This window comes from Eubalaena glacialis, chromosome 12 (genome assembly GCF_028564815.1).
Source record: "Eubalaena glacialis isolate mEubGla1 chromosome 12, mEubGla1.1.hap2.+ XY, whole genome shotgun sequence".
Lineage (NCBI taxonomy): Eukaryota > Metazoa > Chordata > Mammalia > Artiodactyla > Balaenidae > Eubalaena > Eubalaena glacialis.
In genome coordinates, this window is record NC_083727.1 from 35,215,946 (window position 1) to 35,235,976 (window position 20,031).

General features: G+C 36.9%; 1 protein-coding gene across 1 annotated transcript in view; it reads left to right on the forward strand.

Annotated features, from left to right (window-relative positions):
• THEMIS (thymocyte selection associated) overlaps positions 1-15,214 on the forward strand; it is a 162,193-nt gene extending 146,979 nt beyond the window's left edge. Inside the window, exons 5-6 of the mRNA XM_061207203.1 lie at positions 3,441-3,594; positions 15,105-15,214. Coding sequence (XP_061063186.1) covers positions 3,441-3,594; positions 15,105-15,214 — 264 coding nt within the window. The remainder of the gene's footprint in view (positions 1-3,440; positions 3,595-15,104) is intronic.
• Positions 15,215-20,031: the final 4,817 nt, after the last annotated feature.

The window sequence follows — 20,031 nt, forward strand, 5'->3', positions numbered from 1 at the left end:
TAGAGGAAATGTTCTGAAAGAAAGTTAAGTATGCGGTGAAATTTCCAAAGGCACAGTGGAAGGATCTGAGAGATAGGAAAGAAGAGAGGGAGAGAGAGACGGCGGCAGAGTGGGAGGTGGAGTGGGAGTGGGGAACTGGTGCTCAGTGGAGAGCAATTGGCACTAAAAAATGGAGCATTATGGGAATTTTATTGTAGCAGAAAATCAATACCTGAAGATGGTTTGAAGACTCAGGGACCTGGAGGGAAGGGCTAAGGAAACAAGGATTAGAGAACGTGTCAGGGTTAGTAGCTTAAGAGATGACTGCCTCACTAGGGCCTGGGAACAGGAGCTTGGCTGTAATAACTAAAGCAAAGAAGAGCCTGGAAAGCCTGACAGAGCTTCACTAGAGGAGACCAAAATGTGGGGACTACCTCTAGCAAAGTGGGATTTTTAACTGTTGAAATGCTAATATGCTAATATTAGCATTAAATGCTAATATTATAAAATGTCCAACCTCATGGAAGCAACCTAAGTGTCCATCAACAGATGAATGGATAAAGAAGATGTGGCACATATATACAGTGGAATATTACTCAGCCATAAAAGGAAACAAAATTGAGTTATTTGTAGTGAGGTGGTTGGGCCTAGAGTCTGTCATACAGAGTAAAGTAAGTCAGAAAGAGAAAAACAAATACCGTATGCTAACACATATATATGGAATCTAAAAACAAAAATGGTTCTGAAGAACCTAGGGGCAGGACAGGAATAAAGATGCAGATGTAGAGAATAGACTTTAGGACACAGGGAGGGGGAAGGGTAAGCTGAGACAAAGTGAGAGAGTGGCATGGACACATATACACTACCAAATGTAAACTAGATAGCTAGTGGGAAGCAGCCACATAGCACAGAGAGATCAGCTTGGTGCTTTGTGACCACCTAGAGGGGTGGGATAGGGAGGGTGGGAGGGAGACGCAAGAGAGAGGAGCTATGGGGATATATGTATAAGTATAGCTGATTCACTTTGTTATACAGCAGAAACTAACACACCATTGTAAAGCAATTATACTTCAATAAACATGTTAAAAAGAAAACAAAAAAAAAAAGGAGAGAAAAAATAAATAAATAAAACGCCCAACCTGCCAGAGGTTTGCACCAAGAAGCACCAGGCCTTTGCAATACTTGATCCATTCTGACCAAGAGTTCAATTTCTCTCCTCAACCTTTCATGTTAAGCTTTCAGGTTTAACAATTTTATTTAAATTCTTTGTTTCTTCTCTGAAGTCTGGGATATACTATAAATTACATAATTTGCATGAACTTTTTCTAACATTTTCAATTCCTCACTGTTTTAATATCATCAATTGCATTTGGTATGAAAAAGCAGGAAGCTACATTCCTTCTTTAATCTAGTTTATTGCTCAGTACTGAGAAACTATGATTTAATACTCATCTAATAACTTGAAATAATAATATTTTTTCCAAAGTATCTAATTCAAAATCAGGAAAAGTATTTTTTTCAAAGCTATGTGGTAGTACATGCTTGACAATAAATTAAAAAATTCATATCAAGTGATGGACTTAGCTTTTTGTGGGCTGTGGATGAGTCAAATGTAAACAAGTGTAGTGGGTTAGTTCTAGTTAATATCAACATTCAAACTCTGATCTTTTGAGTTGTCCCTGGTAGTACCGTCAGGATTCCATCTTTTGTCATTAAAGAAGGAATTTGAGAATTATCTACAAATGACTTACCACACTCTTAATCCTCTGCTTAAACAGTTTAAGAAATTGTAGTTGAACAATTTAGAGACTAAGTTATATTTATGTTTGTATTCTCGCAATACTCCTAGTGTCTGGGATACTATATATAAATGGTTGTTGGATGTGCCAGTTATCTGTTGCCACACAATGCTGCATACTCACCAGAAAAACTTAGTGGCACCCAGCAAAAAACACATTTTTCATGAGGCTCTGGGGTTCAGCTGACCTGAGTTAGTTTTAGCTGATCTGGGTTGGGTTTGCCCAAATATTTGAGTCTCTTCTGGCTGTTTGTTGTCTTAGCTTGGATGACTAGGGTAACGTGATTCTGTTTTCTGTCCTGCTCAACCTCCAGAAGACTAGTCTAGGCATGTTCTCATGGCACAGGGGAAGGACAAGAATGAGCAAAACCAACTGTGCAAGCATCTTTCAACTCTCTGTGTCACATGTGTCAATATTCCGTTGGTCCAGAAAAAGTCACATGGACAAGTCAAAAGTCACAGTAGGAGGACACTGCAAGATTACACAGAAAGGACATGGATACAGAGAGAAGTGAAGAATTGGGGCCATTGGTGCAACTGGTCCACCACATTGAATGAATAAATGAACAAATGGATCACAGAGTGATGGGAAGAGCACTGGACTAAGGGTTGGGAGACATATCCCTGAGGCGTGGCACTGTTCATTCTGTTAATTTGGGTAAATTGTTTAATCATTCTGGACCCTAATTTCCTTATTGGCTCTTTCCAAGCTTTAAAAGCCCTTGATTCAAGCTTTTAATGAATATTTAATGAATTGAATGCTGTACACAGTCTGTAAGAGAAACTTAAGGAAAGTTGTTCATTATGCTATCCTTTAGTGAACCAAAATGGCTAGTGTGGATGGCCAAAATTGACTGGCTACTTTTGACTCTATGAATCTGAATATTTTGTAATCAGATTCAAACTGAAAAACTTCTATTCTGAATTTCGCTATGAAGCAATGTGCTGAAAGTTCAATTTCCTTTTTAGGTCTTTAGTGTTTGCTCCTATCTGATGATTCTTTTGAAGAATACAATATGTCAGTACTACATCAAACACTATGACATTTCTTATATGTGAGATGTGTTTTAGAGTCCATTGATGTTTTGCCTTAATCATTCATTGTTAGGATGAATTATCATTCTAAAATTTACTAGAGGAGCTTTATCAAATTTGGATAATGCTGATAAAAATGTGGGTTATTTTAAAGTAAATATTATGATTAGTTTTATAATATAAAAGGTACAGATAATACAAAATGAATCCTGTTCATTATATAATAAATAATTATGTAATATGTAATGAAATGCTGGTTACTAAACTATAAGAATAAAAACTGAGTGAAAAAGTTCTAAATAAAAATATTTTATAAGCTCCACAAGAAGAAAGTAATATACACAAACGGTCTTTGAAGATGATATTCTGTGTCTGAGATGACTTCTTATTTTAGTCACTTAGATTGCCTAAAAAATTCAACACCTAGATTACCAAAATAGGTGATGAAGATATAATTGATGAAGATATAATCTGTAACTCACTTTGAAATATAGACTGTTCTGTTTCAGATATACAGAAATAACTTGCCATATGATAAATGTTTATCCTTGTCCTACCTCTGGGAAACATTTAGTTTGGACTGATAATTTACTTGTGAAATCAATCACCCTGGCCTGTGTCATTTCAGAGTCTCCGTGTAGACAGATCCAAGAAACTGCACTCAAATCAAGCTGGCCTGGATTCCAAAGTGCCAGTTGGTTGTCAAAATGATTTGGCTGATCTGGAGAAAGAGAAGAGAAAGACTGGGGAAACTGCAGTAGCAGGCACCAATGCAACCACAGGTCGGTTAAGCCACATGATATTGGTTTTAACTGCCTTTATGACAAATGCACAATGTACAGCTTCTTACTGCCATTTTATTTGGAATATATGACTTAGTCAAAGTGATGGACCTGACCTGCGAATCTCACTGAAATTTAGTTTTAAGTGAAGCATAGTATTAAGCACTCATATTGATGATAGGTCTGTTCATTGTTTGCTGTTATTAGATTTTTCTTCTCATTTATGGTTTTCATGGCCAAGGAAGTGTTCTATTTTAATATTGCTTTTATTATCATGACAATAATATTTTTAAATGTTTGCTAAAATTAACAAGAAGGTTTAATGGCTTGAGAAGAGGTCAAAATAATTGAGATGCTTTTAATTTTAAAAGTGTCAGATGAGTGACCTAATGCAGACTTGAATTATAGTAGTTTAGTTTATAGAGATGGCGATCTGATATTTTTCATCTCTACTAAAAGCAAAGCAAGAGCAAATGGACTTGTGGAGAAGTTGATATCATTCAATTAAGCTACCCAGACTAACTTCCATATTGTGGAAATCTCGGATGAGTTAGCACCGGAAATGAGAATTTTCTTTCTTGGCAATATTTTAAACACACCAAAGAAGCTCAATTTCATTACACTTTATCTTTAAAACTTCACATTTCATTTGTAGAAAAGTTGAAACTGTAATTATTCTTCAGCATATGATTTGTTCTTTTCTCCTCCTTATTTGATTTTGTAACCAGCACTCTTTTTTCCTCCCAGGGCATGTGAAAGTCAAAATACTACATATAAAGTCTCTGAAGTGTTTCTGCTGAAACTCTGTCTGTACAATCTGGGTTCTTTCATGTAGTTAACTTACTGGCTTCTGACACTCCTATAAAAATATCCCATAGAGCTTTTCTTATTACCTTTTCATTGACTCTTTCTGAATGATAAAAATGAAATTCTGTAAAGGGCTTTGAAAACCATGCATACTGCAATTCCTCCAAATTTCAAATACTAACCAAGTGTGACTATAAAAGAAACAACTACTGCAGTGAAAATTGCTGCACTGTGTTGAGTCTCAGGCCATTATTAATTCATTGGAAACAATTTTTTCCTTAAGATTATGGATCCTAAAAGGTACCAGATAACACAATTGCTGAGATCAAAGTTTTTGTTTCAATCATAGGAAAACTTATTATCTGATCTTCCGCTGTGTGTGCATCTTCCTGGGATGCTATGTGACAGCCCCAGGTTTGCGCTCTGAATGAATAGTGCAGAGTATGTTACAGACCAGGGCAGAAACTGCTTTGAACCTATTGCCTATTAGTGATGGTTTAAGAAAAAAAGAGGACCTGAAATTAAAGTGATGGTTCTACTAACCATCACTTAGTAGTGATGGTTAGTAGTAAGACTTACTAAGTTTACTCAAGAGAGTAAAATGAAATCTCCTTTCTTACCTTAATTTCAACATGCATTTATTTAAAAATTACCTAGTATGTGGATCTGGGCAACATTTTCACTTGCTTTCCCATTTGAAATTACAATAAATTATAGAGTCTATCTTCATTATGAGTTATAATTGAATGACAGTTCCATACATAAAAATACAAAAGTAAAGCAAAAATATAATTCTTCAAAATTCATTTTTGTCTTGTGAAATATAGTATATTTTCTTCATTAAAAAAAACCTCGGGCTTCCCTGGTGGTGCAGTGGTTGAGAATCCGCCTGCCAATGCAGGGGACACGGGTTCGAGCCCTGGTCTGGGAAGATCCCAAATGCCGCGGAGCAACTGGGCCTGTGAGCCACAACTACTGAGCCTGCGCGTCTGGAGCCTGTGCTCTGCAACAAGAGAGGCTGCGATAGTGAGAGGCCCGCGCACCGCGATGAAGAGTGGCCCCCGCTCACCGCAACTAGAGAAAGCCCTCGCACAGAAACGAAGACCCAACACAGCCAAAAATAAATAAATAAATAAATAAATTTATTAAAAAAAAAAAAACTCTTTTGATCTATACTTAACATTTACTGTACTTGGAATGGATAGCTCATCTGTGAATATTCATTAACCACCTTGGAGTTCAGGATAAGCAAATCATACTCTTTCTGAGCTTTCTCCTCTTTTTAAATTTTAGACATAAGTCAGTCATTTCCTAAATTCTCTTTGGATGAGAATGGCAGTTTAGAGGCTCTGTGGCATATCACAGAGAAAACAAAGCAAAACAAAACAAAAAAAACCGTATTAAGACAGGGGAGCTGCATCTCCAGTTTTGCTCCTTCTGGACACCCAGACCTTATTCTTTCAGTTAGATGAAGTGGAACCATTTCAGATATGTATCTAAATTATACTAAAGGGAAGTCTTTATTTTGAAATTCACCGTAGACAACTAGAAGATTCTCTGTAAATGGCTGAACACGTTATCTAATGAGAGTTTGCTCTGTTGAAGCCAGGAGCACAGGAAACTCTACCTCAGGATTGGTGCTGTCAGTCCCAGCTCCTCTTCAGTTAAGAAGCTGATGAAAATGCTTCACCAGATCTCATGGGTGACCTTCCTCTCTGGGTCCTTGATTCACTCTGGTTGCTCAACAAGGCCCATGTCTTATTTGGGGAACATTGTTATTAAGTCTGCACGTTGTTTTGTCCATAAATTACTAAAAGAACAGTTCTTTAAAAGTAGGATGATTAAGTGGTTAACTTTTGGAGTCTGAACTTAAGACTGCTGGGTTTAAACCTTGGCTCCCCTACTCGCCAGCTGTGTACCATGTCTCTATCTCTTTACTGGTAAACTTGGGTTAGTAATAGCGCTACACCATAGGCTATTTTGACAACTACATTAGATAAAATAGGTTAAAGTTAGTATAGTACATAATAAACTCCAGTTGAATCATAGCTATTCTAATTAACTTCTGCATATTTATGAGTTGATGGCTAAGGAAAAATTTGCTTCCTGACAGTATATTTTGCAAAGTGCTGGCTGTGACCACCTGATGTGGCTCTTGCAGTCTCTGAGTTTCTGTCTGTACTTTTCTCCTTTGAGAACTATGTCCTCTTGGGAATTTCATGGCCTCTATGAATTCTATGGATATGGGAAGTGATTAGAAATCTTTTGGAGATGAGTCACTGAGTCCTCTGAGTCTAAGAAACAATACAATTGTGCAGAGACATGGAAGTCCTGAGCCTCCCTAATGGACCCCTTCCCCTCCTTAACTCAGCTGCAGTAGCTCAGGAAGAGCACAGAGCTTCCCTGTTTAATCAGTGACAGTGCTATTGTTGGTAGATGACATGTGTTAAGTGCAAATGTTTGTTTTAAGCTGTTTGTTTTATGTCCAGTTCCCAGGATGAACTTGCAAGTGGAAAGTTAATTGAGAAGTACTCTCAGGAACAACACATAAGGCAGAGGAACGAAAGCAGGTCTGAACAAAGGGAGAAGTGAAATCATAACAGAGTCACAAGAAAGACCTCAGCTGATCACACAGGGAGCTCTGGAGCTGGCGTGGCTCTTCAGAGTTGTCTTGTATTAGGGCGAGGGGACCAGGTTTTTATAGCCCCTGCTTCAGTCGATCATTGGAAGCAGCTGCCTTTGAGAAGGGGGCATGACTGTGGGCAAGGTGACTTCCTTTAGCCCAGGGCAAAGTCATTTGGTATTAGAGGATTATCATTTAGTTGTGAGAAGGATCTGGTTATTATGTAGGTCACATTAATTGCAGAGATTGCTTCTGGTGATCTGACTGGCTAAATAGAAGGCCGTTTTCTTTTTTCCTCTTTATGTGTCTATCTAGAAACTGCGATCTTTGCCAGAAAGGATAATCTTTTAAAATATACCTATTTGGTTTTACTCTACATAAATGTTCTCTACTGAGTAAATTTTATACTCTCCTGATCAACATTCTCTAATGGAATTTCCTTGCTTTTGAAGCTTCCACTATATTCCAATTATTCCTACATCTTTAGACTCATCCTGCATTAATTAGACTTGTCAAGTAGTGAGAAGACCCCTGGGCCAGAAAACCAAATGCAGGTACCATAAGGTCTAGTCCCAGCTCCGTACATCCTAGATGTGCAGTCTTTCACAGGCCATTTTATTTTTCTGAGTTATATTTCCCTCATCAAAATATGAGGTACCCCAGGAAATTTTTGTGCCCTGTCAATTCTGAAAGCATGTGATTAGATGGCCTGTTCTGATATCATAGAGTCATGGCGCTGTTGTTCACCTCTAAGTAAGACCCACATAGAAATGATTCACCACATTTAGGGACATTCCTATTATGGTAAATTAAACAGGTAACAGGAAACAAGCTTCATGGAAAAGCTCTTCACTGAGGTCAAAATGGAAGCTAGAAAGAAAGAATGGATTTATAGGAAGGTAAAGAAGTCTTCATACTGAGCTTTAATTCAATCTTATTTTTATTTTTTAACATCTTTATTGGAGTATAATTGCTTTACAATGGTGTGTTAGTTTCTGCTTTATAACAAAGTGAATCAGCTATACACATACATATATCCCCATATCTCCTCCCTCTTGCATCTCCCTCCCACCCTCCCTATCCCACCCCTCTGGGTGGTCACAAAGCACCGAGCTGATCTCCCTGTGCTATGCGGCTGCTTCCCACTAGCTATCTATTTTACATTTGGTAGTATATATAAATAAGTCCATGCCACTCTCTCACTTCATCCCAGCTTACCCTTCCCCCTCCCCGTGTCCTCAAGTCCATTCTGTACATTTGCATCTTTATTCCTGTCCTGCCCCTAGGTTCTTCAGAAACATTTTTTCTTTTTTTTTTTTTTTAGATTCCATATATATGTGTTAGCATACGGTATTTGTTTTTCTCTTTCTGACTTACTTCATTCTGTACGACAGACTCTAGGTCCATCCACCTCACTACAAATAACTCAATTTCATTTCTTTTTATGGCTGAGTAATATTCCACTGTATATATGTGCCACATCTTCTTTATCCATTCATCTCTCGATGGACATTTAGGTTGCTTCCATGTCCTGGCTATTGTAAATAGAGCTGCAATGAACCTTGTGGTACATGACTCCTTTTGAATTATGTTTTCTCAGGGTATATGCCCAGTAGTGGGATTGCTGGGTCATATGGTAGTTCTATTTTTAGTTTATTGAGGAACCTCCATACTGTTCTCCATAGCGGCTGTATCAATTTACATTCCCACCAACAGTGCAGGAGGGTTCCCTTTTCTCCACACCCTCTCCAGTGTTTATTGTTTGTAGATTTTTTGATGATGGCCATTCTGACTGGTGTGAGGTGACACCTCATTGTAGTTTTGATTTGCATTTCTCTGATGATTAGTGATGTTGAGCATCCTTTCATGTGTTTGTTGGCAATCTGTATACCTTCTTTGGAAAAATGTCTATTTAGGTCTTCTGCCCATTTTTGGATTGGGTTGTTTATTTTTCTGATACTGAGCTGCGTGAGCTGCGTGTATATTTTGGAGATTAATCCTTTGTCAGTTGCTTCATTTGCAAATATTTTCTCCCATTCTGAGGGTTGTCTTTTCATCTCATTTATGTTCTCCTTTGCTGTACAAAAGCTTTTAAGTTTCATTTGGTCCCATTTGTTTATTTTTGTTTTTATTTTCCTTTCTCTAGGAGTTGGGTCACAAAGGATCTTGCTGTGATTTATGTCATAGAGTGTTCTGCCTATGTTTTCCTCTAAAAGTTTTAGAGTGTCTGCCTTACATTTAGGTCTTTAATCCATTTTGAGTTTATTCTTGTGTGTGGTGTTAGGGAATGTTCTAATTTCATTCTTTTACATGTAGCTGTCCAGTTTTCCCAGCACTACTTATGGAAGAGGCTGTCTTTTCTCCATTGTATATTTTTGCTTCCTTTATCAAACATAAGGTAACCATATGTGCGTGGGTTTATCTCTGGGCTTTCTATCCTGTTCCATTGATATATATTTCTGTTTTTGTGCCAGTACCATACTATCTTGATTACTGTAGCTTTGTAGTATAGTCTGAAGTCTGGGAGCCTGATTGCTCCAGCTCCATTCTTCTTTCTCAAGATAGCTTTGGCTATTTGGGGTCTTTTGTGTTTCCATAAAAATTGTGAAATTTTTTGTTCTAGTTCTGTGAAAAATGCCATTGGTAGTTTGCTAGGGATTGCTTTGAAGCTGTAGATTGCTTTGGGTAGTATAGTCATTTTCACAATGTTCATTCTTCCAATCCAAGAACATGGTATATCTCTCCATCTGTTTGTATCATCTTTAATTTCTTTCATCAGTGTCTTACAGTTTTCTGCATACAGATCTTTTGTCTCCTTAGGCAGACAAAAGGTATTTTATTCTTTTTGTTGCAATGATAAATGAGAGTGTTTCCTTAATTTCTCTTGCAGATTTTTCACCATTAGTGTATAGGAATGCAAGAGATTTCTGTGCATTAATTATGTATCCTGCTACTTTACCAAATTCATTGATTAGCTCTAGTAGTTTTCTGGTAGTGTCTTTAGGATTCTCTATGTATAGTATCATGTCATCTGCAAACAGTGACAGCTTTACTTCTTCTTTTCCGATTTGGATTCCTTTTATTTCTTTTTCTTCTCTAATTGCTGTGGCTAAAACTTCCAAAGCTATGTTGAATAACAGCGGTGAGAGTGGGCAACCTTGTCTTGTTCGTGATCTTAGAGGAAATGGTTTCAGTTTTTCACCATTGAGAACGATGCTGGCTGTGGGTTTGTCATCTATGGCCTTTATTATGTTGAGGTAAGTTCCCTCTATGCCTACTTTCTGGAGGGTTTTTTATCATAAATGACTGTTGAATTTTTTTGAAAGCTTTTTCTGCCTCTATTGAGATGATCATGTGGTTTTTATTCTTCAGTTTGTTAATGTGGTGTATCACATTGATTGGTTTGCGTATATTGAAGAATCCTTGCATTCCTGGGATACACCCCACTTGATCATGGTGTATGATCCTTTTAATGTGCTGTTGGATTCTGTTTGCTAGTATTTTGTTGAGGATTTTTGCATCTATGTTCATCAGTGATATTGGTCTGTAGTTTTCTTTTATTGTGACATCTTTGTCTGGTTTTGGTATCAGGGTGATGGTGGCCTCGTAGAATGAGTTTGGGAGTGTTCCTCCCTCTACTATATTTTGGAAGAGTTTGAGAAGGATCAGTGTTAGCTCTTCTCTAAATGTTTGATAGAATTTGCCTGTGAAACCATCTGGTCCTGGGCTTTTGTTTGTTGGAAGATTTTAAATCATAGTTTCAATTTCAGTGCTTGTGATTGGTCTGTTTATATTTTCTATTTCCTCCTGGTTCAGCCTCAGAAGGTAGTGCTTTTCTAAGAATTTGTCCATTTCTTCCAGGTTGTCCATTTTATTGGCATATGGTTGCTTGTAGTAATCTCTCGTGATCCTTTGTATTTCTGCAGTGTCAGTTGTTACTTCTCCTTTTTCATTTCTAATTCTATTGATTTGAGTCTTCTCCCTTATTTTCTTGATGAGTCTGGCTAATGGTTTATCAAATTTGTTTATCTTCTCAAAGAACCAGCTTTTAGTTTTACTGATCTTTGCTATTGTTTCCTTCATTTTTTTTCATCTATTTCTGATCTGATATTTATGATTTCTTTCCTTCTGCTCACTTTGGGGGTTTTTTGTTCTTCTTTCTCTAATTGCTTTAGGTGTAAGGTTAGGATGTTTATTTGAGAAATTTCTTGTTTCTTGAGGTACGATTGTATTGCTATAAACTTCCCTCTTAGAACTGCTTTTGCTGCCTCCCATAGGTTTTGGATCATTGTGTTTTTGTTGTCATTTGTGTCTAAGTATTTTTTGATTTCCTCTTTGATTTCCTCAGCGATCTCTTGGTTATTTAGTGGTATATTGTTTAGCTTCCATGTGTTTGTATTTTTTACAGATTTTTTTCCTGTTATTGATATCTAGTCTCATAGTGTTGTGGTTGGAAAAGATACTTGATACTATTTCAATATTCTTAAATTTACCAAGGCTTGATTTGTGACCCAAGATATGATCTATCCTGAAGAATGTTCCATGAGCACTTGAGGAGAAAGTGTATTCTGTTGTTTTTGGATAGAATGTCCTATAAATATCATTTAAGTCCATCTTGTTTAATGTATCATTTAAAGCTTGTGTTTCTTTATTTATTTTCATTTTGGATGATCTGTCCATTGGTGAAAGTGGGGTGTTAAAGTCCCCTACTATGATTGTGTTACTGTCGATTTCCCCTTTTGTGGCTGTTAGCATTTGCCTATGTATTGACGTGTTCCTATGTTGGGTGCATAAATATTTACAATTGTTATATCTTCTTCTTGGATTGATCCCTTGATCATTATGCAGTGTTCTTCTTTGTCCCTTGTAATAGTCTTTATTTTAAAGTCTATTTTGTCTGATATGAGAATTGCTACTCCAGCTTTCTTTTGATTTCCATTTCCATGGAATATCTTTTTCCATCCCCTCACATTCAGTCTGTATGTGTCCCTAGGTCTGAAGTGGGTCTCTTGTAGACAGCATATATTCTGCTCTTGTTTTTGTATCCATTCAGCGAGTCTATGTCTTTTGGTTGGAGCATTTAATCCATTTACATGTAAGGTAATTATTGATATGTATGTTCCTATTACCATTTTCTTAATTGTTTTGGGTTTGTTATTGTAGGTCGTTTCCTTCTCTTGTGTTTCCTGCCCAGAGAAGTTCCTTTAGCATTTGTTGTAAAGCTGGTTTGGTGGTGCTGAATTCTTTTAACTTTTACTTTTTTGTAAAGGTTTTAATTTCTCCATTGAATCTGAATGAGATCCTTCCTGGGTAGAGTTATCTTGGTTGTAGGTTTTTCCCTTTCATCACTTTAAATATGTCCTGCCACTCCCTTCTGGCTTGCAGAGTTTCTGCTGAAAGATCAGCTGTTAACCTTATGGGGATTCCCTGGTATGTTATTTGTTGTTTTTCCCTTGCTGCTTTTAATATTTTTTCTTTGTATTTAATTTTTGATAGTTTGATTAATATGTGTCTTGGCATGTTTCCCCTTGGATTTATCCTGTATGGGACTCTCTGCCCTTCCTGGACTTGATTGACTATTTCCTTTCCTATATTAGGGAAGGAATATAGGAAATAATCTCTTCAAATATTTTCTCAATCCCTTTCTTTTTCTCTTCTTCTTCTGAGACCCCTATAATTCGAATGTTGGTTCATTTAATGTTGTCCCAGAGGTCTCTAAGACTGTCCTCAGTTCTTTTCATTCTTTTTTCTTTATTCTGCTCTGCAGTAGTTATTTCCACTATTTTATCTTCCAGGTCACTTATCCATTTTCTGCCTCAGTTATTCTGCTATTGATTTCTTCTAGAGAATTTTTAATTTCATTTATTGTGTTGTTCATCATTGTTTGTTTGCTCTTTAGTTCTTGCAGGTCCTTGTTAAACATTTCTTGTATTTTCTCCATTCTATTTCCAAGATTTTGCATCATCTTTACTATCATTACTCTGAATTCTTTTTCAGGTAGACTGCCTATTTCCTCTTCATTTGTTTGGTCTGGTGGGTTTTTCCCTTGTTCCTTCATCTGCTGTGTGTTTCTCTGTCTTCTCATTTTGTTTAACTTACTGTGTTTGGGGTCTCCATTTTGCAGGCTGCATGTTCGTAGTTCCCGTTGTTTTTGGTGTCTGCCCCCAGTGTCTAAGGTTGGTTCAGTGGGTTGTGTAGGCTTCCTGGTGGAGGGGACTAGTGCCTGTGTTCTGGTGGATGAGGCTGGATCTTGTCTTTCTGGTGGGCAGGACCACATCCGGTGGTGTGTTTTGGGGTGTCTGTGACCTTTTTATGATTTTAGGCAGCCTCTCTGCTAATGGGTGGGGTTGTGCTCCTGTCTTGCTAGTTGTTTGGTGTCCAGCAGTGTAGCTTGCTGGTCATTGAGTGGAGCTGGGTCTTAGTGCTGAGCTGGAGATATCTGGGAGAGCTTTCGCTGTTTGGTATTACATAGAGCTGGGAGGTCTCTGGTGGACCAATATCCTGAACTCAGCTCTCCCACCTCAGAGGCACAGGCCTGACACCTGGCCAGAGCACCAAGACCCTGTCAGCCACACAGCTCAGAAGAAAAGTGAGAAAAAAAGAAAGAAAGAAAAGAAAGAAAGAAAGAAAATAAATAAATAAAATAAAGTTATTAAAATAAAAAAATTATTAAAAATTAAAAATTTTAAATGTAATTTAAAATAAAGGAAAGAAAGAAGAGAGCCACCAAACCAAAAAACAAATCCACCAATTATAACAAGCGCTAAAAACTATACTGAAAAAAAAAAAAAGGACAGACAGAACCCTAAGACAAATGGTAAAAGCAAAGCTATACAGACAAAATCACACAAAGAATCATACACATACACACTCACAAAAAGAGAAAAAGGAAAAAAAATATATATCTTTTGGGAAGTCTGAGGTCTTCTGCCAGCGTTCAGTACGTGTTCTGTAGGAGTTGTTCCACGTGTAGATGTATTTCTGATGTGTTTGTGGGCAGGAAGGTGATCTCCACGTCTTACTCCTCCGCCATCTTGAAGGTCTCTCCCAGGCTTCTTTTTAACGCTGGTTTAACTAGCGCCTTCTCTAGGGCAGTGTTTAATAGCTTTTCCTGCTAAATGCTTCTGTTTTTGCTGGTGATTCTCAGCTGAATCAGATCCATTGCTCTTTCTGCTAGTGTTGGAGGGTCTCCTGCAGAGGCAGGGGGTGGCTGTGGCTCACCACAGGGACAAGGGCACTCTCAATCTTAATGTTTAAGCCTCAGATTTTCCTTTATAATGGGAAACAAAGCATAAGGCACTTCACTATTAAAACTATTTTGAGAATTAGACAAGGTTCTGTTTTAAAGACCTTGACTGAATGACTGAATATGTGTTATCAAGAGTTTGGTACTTTAGAAGTAGTAAAATATATCCTTGTTTCTCAATTTTAAAAAATGTGGACTTCAATAATTCACTGTTATTCTAGATAATGTGTAATTCTAAGCACAATAATTACTTTTACTCCTAAGGACTAAATAAATCATTGTTTAAGATATTGGATAATTTCAAACTGGTAATCCTAAAATCTGGTATATCTTTTGTTCTTCTACTTAACATCAATGCAGATTTTTCATAATGTAAACAAAATAATGACACCGGTAGAATTTCCCTTACATTTCAAGGGAATACTGTTTTCAGTTTAGGCATACTGACAGCCTAAAGTAAAATGTTATAAGATTGCTCTTCATTTTATAGCAACCTATTTCCCTCCTTTTGGAAAGCTTAAATGTTTAAGAATATGCTGGAAGGAGAACCGCAGTCATTTCATTCTTTGAACAATTCTGAAATATCATTTCCTATTAGGCAGTTGTGTGAGTACTGACAGCCTTGCCCCTCTTCTTCCCTAGAGATTAATTTATTTCCTGCAGTGCTTGCTTTTCTTGGAAAATCTGACTCGTCAGCCTTCACCAATGGGAGATCTCATCAGCAGAATGTTAATTATAAAAGCAAAACAATATACCATATTGAAAGGGAAAAACAATTCTCCAGGCAATGCAACCTTTTTCTTTTCTTTTCTTTCCACTTCGTTCTCTCCTCAGTCTGTGGCTGGACAGGAACATTATCCACTAGGGAAACATTCAGCGAGATGGTGTGGTATAGAGGAAATGTGCAGGCTTTGCCACCAGACAGACCCAAGACCGAACTCTAATTCAAAGAATGTTGAATTTCTTTGGGATTTTGTTTCTTTATCTGTAAAATAAAGATAAAAATACCTGCCTCACATGAAATTCTATAATGAGACTGGCACAGTGTAGACCCTAGAAAATTATTCTTATCATTATTATAGGCTTCATTTAGCACCTACTGCATATTGATTGCTGTGGAATAATATTAACCATGTCTCATATTAGTTTATAAAGGAATCTATTAGAAATTTGAAGAAATATATCTTTCAGCTTTAGTAGTTAGGCATATGAGACCAAGACACCTTATTGAGATAGCCTAGTTGAAGTCTTGTCTTACTCTTCATTTTCTTTCTCTTCTCATTACTACTCATATTTTTCATAATGCTCGCTAGATACTTATGAACTTATTTTTTTTCACCAATAAGTTCTTTAAAAACTTCAAAAGCTATTTGCTAATAGTTTTAGGTCTATCTATTCAGACTTGAAACTGCATTTGAGTTTATTAAAAATTATTTTCTCTAAAATAAAAATTGTCAATTTCTGTTTGATTCAGTCTCAGAAATAAAACTTTGGTGGGTTAAATCTTGAGACAAAGATTGTCAGCAAAGATTGTGGCAGCAAAGTAGAGATAAAGTTGAGAGATACCAAATGAAGAAACAAAATCAATTGTTTTAAGCCCAGAATGATCATTCTTTCAGTAGTATGATTATGATTAACAAGTCTGTTTAAGTAAATATCTTTTTTCTTATTTCTCCCATATGATTTTATGATTTGTGTGCAATACCAGAAAGAAAAGCAATTGAAGCATTAGATGATAAAACAGAAAAAGAGATGTCATGGTGTAAACGCATAAAAACTGAGACCTGATACAGGGCTCCTACAGCAGACAGGAGCTCTGTGCATGGAGTGCAAATTATGATAGGTACTATTCTTTCACATGGCAAAATAATATTTTTCTTAAGACCAGTGACAGTATCTTAACTTGGGTAGAACAAGGGATTGGATCGATATGGTGACCTCTGCCTTTCACCTTTATGGAGTCACGTGCAAGTCATTGATTGATCCTTTTTAATGGTAAATGCATTTTTTGAAACTGTAGAGTTTTCCTATAAATAATAAGCTCTTGAGCCTCTCCCCAATTTCCTAATTTTCCTTATTAATAACTTCTAATCTTATCGTTTTAAATTTCCTTTCCCCTTTTTTTTTTCTAAACTTTTTTCTTATTGGCAAGTGACAATCTTTTTTTTAATCCATTATTTCAGTCAATTCTGGTTCTTACTTCACTCATGAGACCCATCTTTATTTTGACCAATGAATTAAGCAAAGCAAAAAGGAACTGATGACTTTCAAAATTTATCTCAGTGAGTCTCTAAGTTCTTGTGCATAAAAAGTCACTTAATGAGTATGTTAAAAATACATATTCTTGGGATGTGCTCTCTAGAGTGGGTTGGCAACCTCTGGTGGTGGGTCAGATCTGTCCCATCGCCTGTTATTGTACTGCCCCCAAGCTAAAAATATTTTTTTTTTTTAAAGTTGAAAAAAAAATATTTTCTGACACATGAAAATTATTTGAAATTCAAATTTCAATGTTTATATAAAGTTTGATTGGACCACAGCCATGCTTATTCATTTACACATTGCCTGTGTGCTGTATCAGCAGAACTGAGTAGTTTTGACAGAGACCATATGCAAAGCCTAAAATTTTTACTATCTGGCCCTCTAGAGGAAAAGTTTGCTAACCTCTGCTCTAGAGAATCTGATTCAGATGTTCTGAGAAAGGAACTAGGAATTGCTTTCAACATGTTTTTTGGGTCATTGTGATACAGGGGTCTTTGACGACACTTTGAAAGGTAATGCAGTAGAAGAATTGTGAACAACCTGTCTCTTCTTCTCCCCTTCTCTTCATCACACCCACTCCATCAGCAAACCCTATCAGCTTTATCCTCAAACAGTATCTAGAATTTGTCTATTTTTTACCTTGTTCACTGCTATCAACCTAGTCCAAGCCATCATCATTTTTCATCTGGATTCTTGTTATTGGCTTCCTAACCAGTCATTCTTCTGCCCTTGCCTCAGTATTGTCCATTCTCAACATGACAGCCAGAGTGAATGTGTTAAAACCTTAGTCATGTCATGTAACTCTTTTCTTCAAAGTCCTCCAGTGGTCTCTCTACTTCTCTTTTCTCTCTATTCTAGCTACATTGGCTTCCCACTGTTCCTCAGAAATGCTAGGGGTGCTCCATCTTCAACACCAACACAGGTTATTTTCTCTAAGTGGTATAGTCTTCCCCCCAGAGATCTACATGGCTTTTATCTTTGTCTCATTTAGGTCTTTCCTTAGCCATTACCTTCTCGGCGATTCCTTCCATGCACACCTTATTTAAAATTGTAATCTCTTTATCTGGGACTACCGATCTCCCTTATGCCAGCTAACATGCTACACACTTTGCTTCTTTATTTGATTGTGAGCCACTTTCCCCACATGAGGGCACCATGAGGACAGGCATTTTTATCCATTTGCTCTATCTTTAGATTTAAAAGAGCTCCTGGCTTACTGTGGGTTCTCAATAAATATTTCTTGAATAGAGAAATGAACCCCAAACTCCCATTCTCTACTGGACAGATAATGTATGACACTTATCAAACATGCAAAAACAGTTGCCAGGAGTATAAATATACGAGTCATCTTTGAAAAATGATGTAATATCTTATAACCACCACAGATGAGAAGAAGAATAAAGCAGCTATTAACTTGTATCATTTGTTTTTTCAATCTCAACCAATAACTTAGTTACAAAAGATGCTAAGGGAAAGAAAGTAGAGGATGGGTACAAATATTAAAATGGATACATGGATGAAAATTCAGTTGAAAATGTTTGGAAGAGATTTCAGGAAGTTTCACAAACAAGCTGCTTCCTAAAGCAGGTAGATGTGCTTACTGCAGGTTTTACTGTTCACCATCAGGCTGAGCAATTTGAGGACAGTGACACTCAAAGTTGCCAAAAGGGAAAATGTAGGGTGTGACTAGCCTTGGTTCAAGTAGCTGTTTAGGAAACACCAGCTTTATAAGAGAATGTAAAGCATTTTTAGATATATCTGAACTGGATTCCTCAAAAATAAGATGAAATGGAGATTTTCTTTGACTTAATACTCTCATTCAAAAAATTACTCATCTAATTTTATGGTATTTTTAAAGATTCATTTTGTGGATTAAACAGTAGTCTATTCTTACAAAGATATAGATTTTGACTATGGAAGGACATTTTTACTATCAAAGAATACATTTTAGATGGAAAAATAAAACAAAACAAAATAAAACTTCATTCTGTATCTGTTCTTCTACGGATGAAGTATTTGGCTTGATCTCCAGGGAACTGAGTGTACATGATTCCACGTCCCTCAGTTAATATGATCATCTAAGTAACTATGAATACTCAAAAGTAATCAGTCAATATTCAATTCAAAGTAAGAAACATCACCTCCAAATTAAATTTGTGACATTTCCAAAGGAGTGGTCGATGAATGCCAAAAGATTTGAGGGCTTGAAATCAATTTGAATTTTAAAACCTAAATAATTGTCAGAGAAATCAGTTCTTTCACATTTTGAGATTTCTTGAAAGTTAATGCAATAAAGAACAAAGTTTCTCACATAGCACAGGGACATCAGCTCTGTGCTTTGTGACCACCTAGAGGGGTGGGATAGGGAGGGTGGGAGGGAGATGCAAGAGGGAAGAGATATGGGAACATATGTATATGTATAACTGATTCACTTTGTTATAAAGCAGAAACTAACACACCATTGTAAAGCAATTATACTCCAATAAAGATGTTAAAAAAAAAAAAAGAACAAAGTTTCTATGCAATGTGAAGTCAGCTTTGCCTACTTCAGCTGACCACTAAAGCACAGGCGTTATTTAGGGGATCCCTACCCTGGGTGGAAGATTGGGCTAGATCAGGCAGGGAGAGGCAACTTATAAGGTCCCTTCCAAAACTATGATTGCTTAAATCCTATTATTTTATATTGAGATAATCTAATTATTCTACTCCCTCACCTCCCATTTTTCTGCTTAACCCTGTACTATCTTAAATCAGTTTATTGACAAGGGAGAGTGAGACTAATAACTGTCAAGATGACAGATTGAACTTTCAAACTACAGGCTTATAATAGTTTTATGTGAATATGAGCTAGTAATAGCAAGTAATATTTATGTTGCACTTTACGTTTTACAAAGCACTTGCAGGTCCTTTATTTCATTTGATGTTTCCTCAACTCTATGATTCAGTTATTACTACCAAAACTCATTCATTGGTAAGAAAATGGAATTCAGAGATTCCTCAAGGCACACAGAGAGTGTGTCTTAGAATCAGGAGTCAGATGGAGTTCTTCAGATTGTTTCTCTGTACTACAATATATCTATTTCATTTGCCATCCCCACCTCTCCCCTCAGGAAAAGCAACGCCAGGAGGAAAAAATTTGGTTGTTATCCCTTTATGCAGATAAAGGCACAAAGATAGTAAATGGTAGAAGTGGGAATTAAATCTGGGCATACTGCCTAGAACTCCTGTGTTCTTTCAGCTGTAATATACATTCTACAGTGTGTAGTTTTATTGCTGTTTGTGATAAAAGAAAGACCTGAAAATCTAAAGGCAGCAGTTGGGGATAGTGGATGATGAGGAGGGAGAATGAAATCAAGGAAAGCATGGGATCCAGGCGATCTTCCTCTCATTGGACCCCACCTCCCAGCCCCCAGCACCACTTAGCACTGAGGGGAGATGTTGACAGAGGAAAGTAAATTCAGGCTGTTTAGGGGAATTAACATGATGTGCTGAGAAATTCTAC